The 12,431-nt window shown below is 54.0% G+C and overlaps 1 protein-coding gene across 1 annotated transcript; it reads left to right on the top strand.

Annotated features, from left to right (window-relative positions):
• Positions 1–2,820: 2,820 nt before the first annotated feature.
• Positions 2,821–10,591, top strand: LOC308611313 (BCL-6 corepressor-like; the record flags this gene model as incomplete). The annotated part of the gene is made up of 3 exons (XM_081260140.1): positions 2,821–3,034; positions 8,691–8,936; positions 10,452–10,591. Exons 1-3 carry the CDS (start codon positions 2,857–2,859, stop codon positions 10,589–10,591), a joined length of 564 nt encoding a protein of 187 aa, XP_081116266.1. The 5' UTR covers positions 2,821–2,856.
• Positions 10,592–12,431: the final 1,840 nt, after the last annotated feature.

Below are 12,431 nucleotides of genomic sequence, written 5' to 3'. Positions count from 1 at the left end.
CGCATACAAATACACAAGCTGTTACAAATTTTGCTGATTTCCTTCAGGCCAAGTGCAGGGAGCATTTTCGTGAATTGTAGGCAAACTCTTCTGCTATTTCCCTCGGTACAAATTTTCTGTCACTGCCTTAACAGCCTCTGCTAAGGCCGTATCATGGGAAACTTGTGGCTCTACAGCTCTTAATACTAGGCTCTGATACAATTTCTCTACTAGAGACTTTTATCTTTTTTAAATTTATTTATTTATTTATTTATTTTTTGTGGTACGCGGGCCTCTCACTGTTGTGGCCTCTCCCATTGCGGAGCACAGGCTCCGGACGCGCAGGCTCGGCGGCCGTGGCTCACGGGCCCAGCCGCTCCGCGGCATGTGGGATCTTCCCGGACCGGGGCACGAACCCGTGTCCCCTGCATCGGCAGGCGGACTCTCAACCACTGCGCCACCAGGGAAGCCCTATCTTTTTTTAAAATTGACTTTTTGAATTCAGCTTCCCAGGAAAGATGCGTTTAGAGGTTGGAGGGTCCCTGTGAGACAGAGCAGGTACTGCACCTCCCATTGCACGTTCTGAGGACGCTCAACCACAAGGTGAACTGCTCTTCCACAGCATCTTCCCTTGAACTTTTCACTGACATGCTCCTAGTCATATGACTTGCATTCAGTTGAGTAGCTTTTCACTACTTTTCTAAGTTCCATCTGGCTGCTAGGGTCAAAGGAGATACTTTTGCCACCTAGAAAATTTAGTATATGAAGAGGATTCCTGTAGGATTTTGCAGTCCCCTTCCCTAGGTGATGCCCCTTCTTTTGAGAATCAGGAAATGACTCTTATCTGTCTACTTGCCCTCCTTCACTTGCCCTGTCATTTATAACCTTGCAACCAAGTGATGAGTAAAGACAACGATCATAGAGCTCTCTCAGGTTAATACTGCCACAGCTACATTCCCACTTGGTGCAATTTTAAGATTTGGACGTTTGGAAATGTGAGATCCTTTCCCAAATCTTTGGCTCACTCATTCTGTTATTCTCACCCCTTAAAAGGATGCAACCCATTTCCAGGATCATGATTTCCCTTTTTTTTTTTTTTTTTTTCATGTGTTTTTAAAGCTAATATTGTGTGTCCTTACGTTATGGGCCACCTTGGATCCTTTATGGAAACATGTGAACATATATTAAAAAATAAAAAAGTAAAATATGGCCCTACAGCCACACCGGGATTTCATTGCCCTGAGAGAGGAGTTGGGGTGCATCAGTGACTTCCACGAAGCCTATACTTTCAAACAGGCTCCGGGCCAGCCAGTTTCCGGCTTAAGCAAGGAGAATGTTCCAGCGGTAACCAACAAGGAGAACCTGGTGACGCCGGTCTCGACTGCATTCCTGGAGCCGACCCTGGGGAGCGACGGCTCTGCGGTCACGTTCGGGAAAACCCAAGAGGATCCCAAACCATTTTGCGTGGGCAGTGCCCCACCGAGTGTGGACGTCACCCCCACCTACACCAAAGACGGAGCTGACGAGGCAGGATCAACCGATGGCAAAGTTCTGAAACCGAAGCCATCTAAGCTGGCAAAGAGAATCGCCAACTCCGCTGGTTACGTGGGTGACCGGTTCAAGTGTGTCGCTACCGGACTGTACGCAGACTCCCGTCAGCTCAGTCGGGAGGAGCGGGCATTGCAGGTGAGCCCCCACCACCCGAATTTCAGGAGCCTGACCAGTTGTCAGGTTTTTTTAATGTGTGAAGAGGAGGGGGCCGGGGGTATGATAGGGCAGGACACTGGGCTGATTTGGTTAATGAAGCTTAGGATAATTTAAATGTTTGAAATGTGTTCAGTAAGGGGACGTAAGTGGATACTTGAAGTTATTCTGTAGATTTTAAGCGAACTCCACTCGAATGCTGATAACGGAAGTTTTAATTATTGCGAAGGATGTCTAAAAGACTGCATGACATTTACCTATCAATCGCTTTGATTTCTCTGCCGTTACTGTACGTTAACAAATATACCTAAAAGCGCTGCTTAGAATGCCTTACGTGATACTTGGTGGAGGTGTGTAGCGGCCGCATGTCTGTGAGATTCGTGCAATTTTTTTTTCCACCCAAAAAACAAACAAACAAACAAAACAAAAACACAAACCTTGCTTAATGGGATAGAGTATGTATTTAACTTGCTAGTGAATGATAGATGTTGTTAGGAATTTCCTTAAGATATTTTACTTTTAATTAAAACACAAATAAAGCCAAATTGTTTTGCAATGTTAAGAAAAAAATTGGTTTATGCTTATAAAAATGGCTGAAGTTATCTAAATGATCCATTGAGTGCCCATTTTAATTACATAGATGGAAGGATTACAAGAGGACAGTATTTTATGTCTACCCGCTGCTTACTGTGAGGTCAATTCTTCAAATTTTTATTACTAGAATCTTCCATAAACCTTTTGAGTTAAATTTCATTTCCAAATATACAAAGGGAAGTTTGTGGGCCATGGTCGTCTTTATTCACTGTGCATTTGTTTTCTTTTCTGTTGTGTTTTTGTTTCGCTTTCTTTGCGTTGTGTTTTTGTTTTGTTTTATTTACCTTCGAAAGAGAATGTCTGTCTGTATGCCACAGTGTATGTATGGCTATATATACACACCACATATATCTCTACATACGTATGGCTTTACGAATAAAGAGTGTGTGACTAGTTACACATAGACACTCTTACGTTTTATCGTTCAATTTTAAAATATCTCAGTTGTATCATAAATTGTGGTTGGTTTTGGGTAAACTTTTCTTTGAAGATACTTTCCTTTAAGGTAAGGGCAGTGAAATAGCTTTGGTGGTAAGGTGTGTCTTTTTTCCATCTCCGTTCTCTTTGTAGCGTGCAGTGATGCTCTTCTCAGAGTTGGAGATGAAAGAGCGAGAAGGTGGCCACCCCACGACCAAAGACTCCGAGGTGCGCAAATTCAGCCCCGCTGACTGGGAAAGGCTGAAAGGAAGTCAGGACAAAAAGCCAAAGTCGGTCACCCCGGAGGAGGCCATTGCCTACCAGAACGACAGTGAGAGATGTAAGTGAACCCAGGCGGCTCGCGTGTGGTACCACGTCGGTGGGAACGGGGCGGTTCCGCTCCCAGTGCCGAGGGAGGTGAGAGGAAGCAGTATGCTTCCGACGGCCCAGCGTCTGGGTGCTGGCTGTTCGGAGAACGGGCTGCTCTGGCCACCCTTCCCAGCTGTGGATTGCAAGGCTGGCTGTCCTTTTGAGCGTTGCGGCATCCAGGAGTGAAGCACCTATGAAATGCTGTTTCCTGGCACGCGTCTCCTTTTTCCGGAGCAATGCTAGTCCTGTAGTTAGTAATAGTCTGATACAGTAGAGCAGAGGAATGGCAGTGCAGGACCTCCGGCGTAGCAGGTATGTGTTCTGTTGTGTAGCAGGTACGGACACGGGTTTTTGGTAGCAGTGGGATGACACTTGCAGCCAGAGCCAGACCCTCCAGAGTGACAGTCTCCTGTGGGAGGGAGTGGAGAGTACTCGGACTCTCCCTCCAGAGGCAGAGGTTTCGTTCACGTGCGATGAGGGCTGATGAAGGCCCCAGAGAGATGAGCATCATTGTGTTCTGTGGAGGCTCGTTTGCAGTCATGAGGAGCTGACACCACGCTCCCAGGCCGTGGGATCAGCGAGGCCGTTCTTCCCACCAGACGGGTGTGTTCTGTTCTGGAGGCCGAACTGGAGAGAAAGCTCGTGTTGGCCTCGAGTCACACTCTGCGGTCCCCTCGGCTGCTCCCCCACTGGGGTTGACTTCGGGCTTTGCCCTCGAGACTTCCTGGGCTAATGAGATGCGTTGGCAGCAAGTGGAGGTCTTTCTCCCGCTTTCTTCAGTGTGCGTGCTTGTGGCCTGTGGCCTGCAGCCTGCTCCGGACCCCAGAAACCTCACCGGTGATGGTGAGTGAGGGCACCTAGGTGAACGTCGAGGACAGGGTGGGCGTGCAATCCTCCTGAGACGGGACAGTCGGGGGTGGTGGGCACGTTTGGGAGGCCCAGGCCCTTGGACCCAGTCGTAGGGTCGCCGTTCGCCCGCACGCTTAGGTCGTGGGTGCCTGATGCAGTTCGGGAAAATTGTGGTCAGCAGCAGCGTGTGCTTCTCTCTGCTGCTTGGAGCACTGCCCTCCCCCAGCTCATCTTTGGGGTCAGACAAAGGCCTGTGGCCAGGGTTCTGGGTAAGCCACACCGGGACCGGTGTGTCCCACGTGGCTCCCGTAGAAGGGGATTTCTGGGGCTAGTCAGTGGCGGCCTTACCCGAGGGATGGGGCTCTTGATGTGCCTGGAGTAGACGATTCCGAGCTCCTCCCCCTCGGGATTGGAATGAAAAACGGAGGGTCCAGGCCACCTTGGAGTGAAGCAGCAAGAAGGCCTCCCTCCTTGCCTGTGTTCACAGCTGACACGCAGCCCTTACCCTCCTGAGTGGCCTCATAACTCAGCTCCTAGGGAAGTTTCTCAGAGAGATGTGGTAAAAGTGGGCAAGGCCAAGTTCACGGGGATGCACTTTTCTGAGGAGGGAATCTGCCTGTTGCGGGTGGATGGTGAGGGAGGCTGGAGGAAGGGAGCGGGCAGTTAACCGGCCTCGAGTCTTCTCGCCCTTTTCTCCAGCAACGTGGCCAAACCCAGGGTGGCCGCTGCCCTTCATGTCTCAGTGGCCTCACCCACCCTTCTTCCCAGAGACGTTAGTGTGCGTCCTTCCCAGTCTTTCCTGCTGACCGTGGAGACGAGAACTCGGTGTGGCTGATGGGGAGCAGGGCCTGAGCCCCAGATGATTCCGAAAGCCCCCTCCCCCCACCGCCTGCCTCCAATCTCAGACCGACCGACGGGTCTCTTCCTGGAGCACCCGGGACGTGGCCCAGTGAGCCATGAATGGCCACCATGGGAGGTCAGGAGAAGGGTTGGGGAAGGTGAGGGGCTGCGTTTGAAAGGTTGGGGCAATGGAGGTGGGTTCCCCACCCACCCTCTGTCTTGTAGAGACGTGGGGTTTGTAAATAGCTGGTCAGGAAAGGTCACCTGAAGGGGCCACTTTTCTTACTGCGGCCTCCACGTCCAAGGCCCAGCAGGTGTTCATTCCATTCAGCTGGATATGAACGGGCCTTCTTGTTCTTGGGCCATCACGTCTTGAGCTGATATGGGCTCAGGTGCTTCTCATGGGTGTCGGTGTGGCCGAGAGCCGAGCTGTGAGCACATGGGAGCTGGGGCGGGGATTTGGGGCGGGCATGGGTCCCAGAGAGGGTCCAGGACGCCTTCAAGATGCCTTCCCCCTTCTGAGGCAGCCCCTACCCATGGAGGGCCCAGGAGCTTCTAAGGTGGTGGGTGCTGTTTGCACGGCCCTGGTTGTCCTGGCGCGGGTGCATCTTGTTGCTAGGGGTTGTTTAAAAAAAGGAATTAACTTGAAAACACAGTGGCCGAGATACTCATTTATTCTTTATGATCACATGGGTGGCTGAGTGAAATTTTTATTTTGGAAGTTCACCAAATGAGTTGGGAGGTTCCTCAGACTTGGAAGTTCATCACTAGGAACCCTCAGTGGCATTTGAAGATGGGGCAGGGCAAGGAGGCATTGGTCCCTTCCTTCTCAAACTTGGAGTAACCATCTCCCTTGCGAACCACTTGGCTGGGACAGGCCTAGGTCCTGCTCAGTGGCAGTGCCTGGCCAGGAGCTGGAGGAAGGCTCAGTCAAGGGGCTTCATGAAACTTCTTTGCTCAGGGAACTTCTCTTCCAGCTGAGCACCTGCACGTTTGTAAACTACTTTGGAACAGAGATCCCCTGCACTCCTTCTGTAGCGGGTGTAACTTTGAACAAGGTTAGCCCTGACTGGAGGTGCTATTACAGTTAAGCTACAGAGAAGGGGATTTTAATCCTGGGGAGCCTTGCAGCGACTCAGAACCCTCTCACCTTGTTTAGGCCTCACTGGGCATGGCTCAACAGTGGTGAGGGTGCTTTGTTGCCACAGTGACTTGTAAATGTTGCTGTGGTGATGCTTCTGTGAGGTGATGCTATGGTACAACCATAATGAATTTGGGATATATGTGCTGTGAGTCATAAGACCATGCTGCAGGGACCACGTTCACATCTTGCTTAGACTGGGTGACCAAGGGCACATGGCTTCCCACTTTTAGAAGGGCCAAAAGTAGCAATGATGGCAAAGCCTGATGGTTAGGATCCCCGTGCATCTATTTATCTCCCCATCTCCTTTGCCCTCAAGGGTCATCCTCGTGTGGGTCGTGGTTAGAACAGTCTTTGAGAAGCTCCAAGTGACACGGAGCCTCTACCCCATAGCTGGTGGCCATGGGCATCTTGGGCAGTCGGGGTGGGTGTCCTTCAGGGTTATTACTGGCCTGGGTAAGGTCACACTAGCGTAAGGTCTTGGGGGGCCTTAGCTGAGGGGAATTGAGATCTTTGCCCTAAAAGGCTCTGGGGTTGGGGGAAGGGTGGATGGACCTAGTTTGGAAAAAGAAACTTTCAACTTGGACATGGGGGTTCTTAAGGTAGCCCTTCCATCCCTCCATGGATCCCCTCCCACGGAGCTTTTAGGGAAGGCTGATTGGACCAGAGAAGTCCAATGGTGTAACCAGCAGGGCTCACCTCTTAAAATTTCCTACATTTCAGGCCTGAGATTCAGGCTGGTCTGAAAGTCTTGGCATCTTTTGGTTAAAGGGATTTTTCCAGCCTTTCTCTGTGCTGAGCCCGGCCCGTGATTATGAAGCCCACCCTGGAGGGAGGCTAGCAGTAACATTCCCACTTTTTTTTTTTTTTTGCGGTATGCGGGCCTCTCACTGTTGTGGCCTCTCCCGTTGCGGAGCACAGGCTCCGGACGCGCAGGCCCAGCGGCCATGGCTCACGGGCCCAGCCGCTCCGCGGCATGTGGGATCTTCCCAGACCGGGGCACGAACCCGTGTCCCCTGCATCGGCAGGCGGACTCTCAACCACTGCGCCACCAAGGAAACCCAACATTCCCACTTTACAAGTGAAGGGGGCCAAGTTGTAAAGCGGCGCCATTCCTGCCTGAGTGTTTAAGAGGGTCACAGAGCAGCCCGAGTGAGAGTTGCAGCACGCCGTCTTCACCGGGCCTGCGGTAGCCTGGGCTGCATCACCCGTAAGCACAGGCCAGGAGTTTGGGGTTTCTCCTGCTGCCATGGCAGGAGACCCTCGCGGTTGGGGTGATTCCACCATTCCGGCAAGACTAGATGGGGATCTCTCCCACCTTGGGATACCCTTGGAGAAAAGCTAAGTGTGTTCCACCCTTGAGAACACAGGTCAGGCTAGCCCAGGCCAGGGTGAGGTTCATCCCCACAACTGGCTGCCATTAAATGCTGGGAATGCTCCCAAGAGAGGCTGATCAGGGGACCAGCCTGCTGAGCAGAAGTGGGAGTGATACTTGAAGTGGTCTAGGGAGAGGAGGAGGAATGCGAGCAGCATGTGAGGGGTGTGTCCATGATTTCATCTAGAAAAACGGGCTGTGGGAGCTTAGCTCAGGTGTTAACGAAATACGAAACTCATACACCCACCCCCACCCCCGGCCGGTGATGGACACAGGGTCATCTTCGGGGAACTCTTTAACAGCACAGTGATCATTATGGAATTATTTGTGTGTTAGAAACAATGTGACTAGCAAAGCAGTTGAACTGTTTCTTTGGCTAGAGCAAAAGTGAGGAGTGATGTTAGGCTGGGGTGATTGGAGGAAAAGCCCTAAGTGGATGCTAGATTGAGCAGAGGGGCAGGAGCAACACAGGCGGAGCTGAGGTGTGAGTACTTCAGCCCTGCCCGCCGCACCCCCCCACCCCACCCCCACGAAGGGGGTTGGAGTCTTGTCTTTGAAATGTCCTTAGATGCTTGTTGCCTGGGAAGGAAGGCGTGGAGACGTGCCAGGTGGGTGACTGGTGTCACTGTGGGCCTTCTTCCTAGACAGGAAATAGGAGCAGCCCCTCGATGGCAGTGAAATGCTTTCCCCCCACGGGTGTGGAAAGAGGACAGACGGACTTGTAGCAATCTGGTTGAGTTCTTTGAAATTGCCCTTGACCCTTGTGTGTGCACCAGGAAGCCTTTCCTTTCCCTTTGCCAGGCTCCTCTTGCCTTGGTCTCCCCAGCTTCCCAGCCTCCCACCATTCTTTCCCTACCCTTTTTCTTCACCCTCGCCCCTGCTGACCCAAGTGAACATTGGTGCTATGTCTGTGTAGATGGCAGTTGGGGGCTATTTGGTCTCTTGATGACATCAGCCTTTTTTGTTGACTAGCAGCTGTTTCCATAGTCATTTGTAGCTCTGCCCTGATTGGTTGGATCTTACTGTGAGGTCACTCACCCCCCGTTGTAGCTCTGCCCTGATTGGTTGGATCTTACTGTGAGGTCACTCACCCCCCCTTTAAAAGTAAGCCACCTTGGAGAGTTAAGCAGTTAGGGAATGATCTCACATGCCTATAGACGGATGGTGTAGATGCCTCACCTTGACCCTTGAAGGATGGATTGTGAGTGGGCTACGCGCCTCATTTTCTGCTTTCTTTGCTGGTTGTGTTCAGCTGTCCTTCCTTTGGGACGTCTTTCTGAGGGTTTTGTGCTTCTGGCGTGTGAGGCCCCTGGTCTCCAAAGGGGGGTGGTCTGTTGGTAGCAGATTGCCTTGGGCGTGGGGTTCCTGCCTGCTCCTGGTGACCTTTGTTCCCTCCTTTCCGGGTTGTCTCCCCTCCCCTAGGGGAGTGTTATGATGGAAGCAAACCTGACCGCTTTGAAGCCCCAGAAGACAGTGATCTTCCTGAGGATATGGACACGGAGCCCCCCAGAGAGTCCCCCGCTGACCAGGCGGCCCCGGACGCGTCACGCAGCCCCACCCTCCGGCTGAACAGAAAGCGCAAGGTGTCTGGCAATAGGAACCACACTGAGACCACTGTGCTCCCGGAGGACTCTCTGCTGAAAGCCAAGCGGAGACGGGTCTCCAAAGGTGAGCTCGGTTTGGCTTCGGGCCCGCAGGGCACCCTACGGAAGTCCTGGAGCGGAGCAGTGGAAAGTTCCAGTCCCACCCTGGATCCCTGGGGGGAGCCACTCACACCTCCCCACCCCCCACCCCCATCCCACCCCCCACCCCCCCCAAAGCCAGGTGGCGGGGCTGGAGCCCAAAGGTGGCCAAAGGCAAATAGACCCCCTCCTGAGACTTGGTGACAAGTTCCAGCCAACACAGTGACCACACCCCTCCCCTCCCCCACCCCTGTTAGTGATGTGTAAGACAGTTTGTTCCCCGCACCACCACCCCCGCCCCGGGGGGCTTCTTCATTAATTTGTAGTTATTTCTCCATTAGCTGACTGGCCTGAGAGGGAAATGACAAACAGTTCCTCTAACCACTTAGAAGAGCCACATTATAGTGAGCTGACCAACCTGAGGTGTGCATTGAATTAACAGGGCTCCATCCCAGAAAGCAGCGCCGCTTGCTGCACCTTAGAGAACGGCGGGAGCAGAGAGCAAACCTGGCCGGCAGGGCAGGAAGGAAGTGACCCAGGCGGTTCAGCCTGCGGTCACCGCCCAGGGCAATAGCATCTCCGAAGAGAAACCTGGCAGGAAAAGGGCAGAGGCCAAAAGCAACAGCAGCTGGTTGGAGGAGTCCCTTAAATGCAGTGACAATGAACAAGGATACGCATGGGGCGGGGGGCGCTCCTGGAGGGTGGATCACCCGCCCTCTGTGGGAAACGGCCCTGGAGGGGACCTGAGCGCCATCCAAGTTGACAAGAGTAGCGTGTGGCGAGCGGGGAGTTTTCTTCCTGAGGTCCTTTCAGCCTGCACACTTCCTTATGGAATGGACAGTGAGGCGGGAGCTCGACTTCCTGGGCTGCTCCTCATCACCCAGCCCGCGGCTGGGCAGGAAGGGAAGTCTTGGGTGACCCCGGGCGCTTGTCAGTGCCCTCATTCCAGCCTCAGGCTGTCCCCAGTCGCCCTGTCCCGAGCACCCAGGCCCCCCACGGGTGGGGACGGGAGCGCACGAAGGGCTGGCTTCTGCCCTCTCTTGCGGCCCTTTGAAGCGACTTGCCATTTGGCGTTTCGTGGGTTAGCCTATTTGCCGGTTGAATGTGGGATGATTAAAATATTAGTGCTTTGAAAACATAATTGGTATATCTTTAAAAACTGAAGCTGCGGGCCTCCCTGGTGGCGCAGTGGTTGAGAGTCCGCCTGCCGATGCAGGGGATACGGGTTCGTGCCCCGGTCTGGGGGGATCCCATATGCCGCGGAGCGGCTGGGCCCGTGAGCCGTGGCCGCTGGGCCTGCGCGTCCGGAGCCTGTGCTCCGCAACGGGAGAGGCCACAACAGTGAGAGGCCCGCATACCACAAAAAGAAAAAAAAAAAAAAAAAAAAACTGAAGCTGCTCCAACGATCAGTGCTAACAATGGGCTTTTCTTTCCTCACCGGCTACAACTGTGTAACGCCCGCTGCTTCTCCCCCTGACAGATGTGCTGTGCATGGATGAAGAAATGGATCGGCAGCCTTCGCCCCTGCCGCAGCAATACACCGACAACAGCGAGAAACCATCCGGGAAGCGACCGTGCAAAACCAAGCATTTGATCCCTCAGGAGCCCAGGCGGGGCTTGCCGCTGCCAGGGGACTCCTAGGTGGACAATGCGGATGGCAAGGTACCTCTTGGCCCTGGCTCTCCCCCGCCCCCCGGGCCCGTGCAGGCACATCCCGCCTGCCTGCTTCTCTGCTTCTGGGGACAAAGCTTTCCTTTTCCTGAACCCCTCCCCCCAAAACGTCCCTGCCCCTTCCTAGGGGACGTGTCTCCTGGGTGGTGGTGAAGTTTCCAGCTAGTAAAAATGCAACCCCTTCCTCGCGCCCCGCCTCCCCCAGACAGAGAGGAGGAAAAGTGCTTTCCTCCACTCAGGTTTGTAACTCAGGGAGGAGGCGAACCAGGCGGGTGGAGGAAGGACAGCCTGAAATGTGTGCGCTGCCTGGTTTCGTGATAGGTGACCGTCCGGAGATTTTGAAAGCGGCCTGAGCCCAGTTCCGGCTATGATCTTTCGCCGGCCAAGCAGGACCAGAAGCCCTTGGACTGTTTGCAGCAATTGTTAGCAGCTTCCCAGGCCTCGCAGCTGACATGGTCAAGCTCCCCTCCAGAGACCACCCAGTCCCGCCCGATGCCACCGGAAGCGCGGAGACTTATTGTCAATAAGAACGCGGGCGAGACCCTCCTACAGCAGGCCTCCCGGCTTGGCTACGAGGTGAGCATCCTTGTGGGTGCCCCGGATCAGGATCCACCGGCTGCTGCTCCTTGGGTGGGGGACACACTGGCTGGGGATGGGGGGCGGGTCTCAGAGCCCAGCCCCCTCCACGTGGCGGGCTGGGCTGGGTGTTCCAGCAGGGTGTTTGCGTTGGCTCCCGCTCACACTGCGGGCTCTTTGGTGGCTTGTTCAGTCGTGGTGTGAAAAGAAAGGCAGGCCTCTCTGATGTTCCGTTCCCGTTCAGGCAGGCAGGATGCTTCGGCCAGTCTGGCTCACTTATCTCTGATATAAAATCTGACCTAACCCAGGGCTTGGCGACCAGGGGAATTTTAATGAGCCCTTTTGGATTCTGAATAGCAAGAAGGAGAGTAGGAGAGTAGTTATTAGCTCTACTAACTTGTGCTGTTTGGGGCAGAGTGATGCCCCTGTGGGGTAGCGGGTGGGAAGTGTCTGTGCAGAGTAGGGGTGGGAGTGGGGCAGACCTGAGCAGTCTCTTTCTGAGAGGGCACGGGAGCCGAGGGCTGATGGGCGGGGAGCGGGGCTTGAGCCTTGCACAAAACTCCCTGTCCACACTGCTGTATCCCAACCCAGCACGGCTGATGACAGTGATGGCCTCTATTGCTAGAGCAACATAGAAAGATAGCTGATATCTGCCTAAGCCCGTGTGATCTGTAGTAACTCCTTTCACCCTTTTAACATGTTCACTTGGGAGTAACGCGTACTAGCCCACTCTCGGATGAGGAAACTGAGCCTCAGAGGGGTTAGCTGATACCCGTACAGGTAGCAATCCAGCAGTGCTCCACAGCCCACCACGCTCCTCAGCAAGACTGGCTCACACTGGAATTGCCCTTTTTACAGTTCAAAACCTCTGTGAGACAGATGACTCTCCATGCCCTGTGCAGTTCCCCCACCATACTTGTCAGTAGCAATTGTGATGTAATAGCCCACAGGGCAAAGGCATTTTTCTGTGCTGGCATCAGCCCTCTGGGAGTTGAATGGTGACAGTAAAACGCGGTTCAGCAGGCTGAGCGTGGAGGTGTGGCTGAGCACTGGGGTGGCAGGACCCAGGCTGGCCCGGAGCCCTGGCGCCCACACCCTCAGCCAGCTCTGTGCCCCTGTCCCCCGTCTCCCGTCGTGTCCCCCCACCCCGGTCCATAGTGCCGTGAGCCCTTGGAAGTGTGCCTGCCTTGGCCTTAAGGCATGACTGTGGGTGGGAAGTTGGAAGCACTAGGGC

The sequence above is a fragment of the Mesoplodon bidens genome, assembly GCF_964165515.1.
Source record: "Mesoplodon bidens genome assembly, contig: HAP1_SCAFFOLD_298, whole genome shotgun sequence".
In the NCBI taxonomy this organism is placed as follows: Eukaryota; Metazoa; Chordata; class Mammalia; order Artiodactyla; family Ziphiidae; genus Mesoplodon; species Mesoplodon bidens.
Note: the sequence above shows the minus strand (reverse complement) of the source record. Positions and strands in the feature narration are given on the sequence as shown.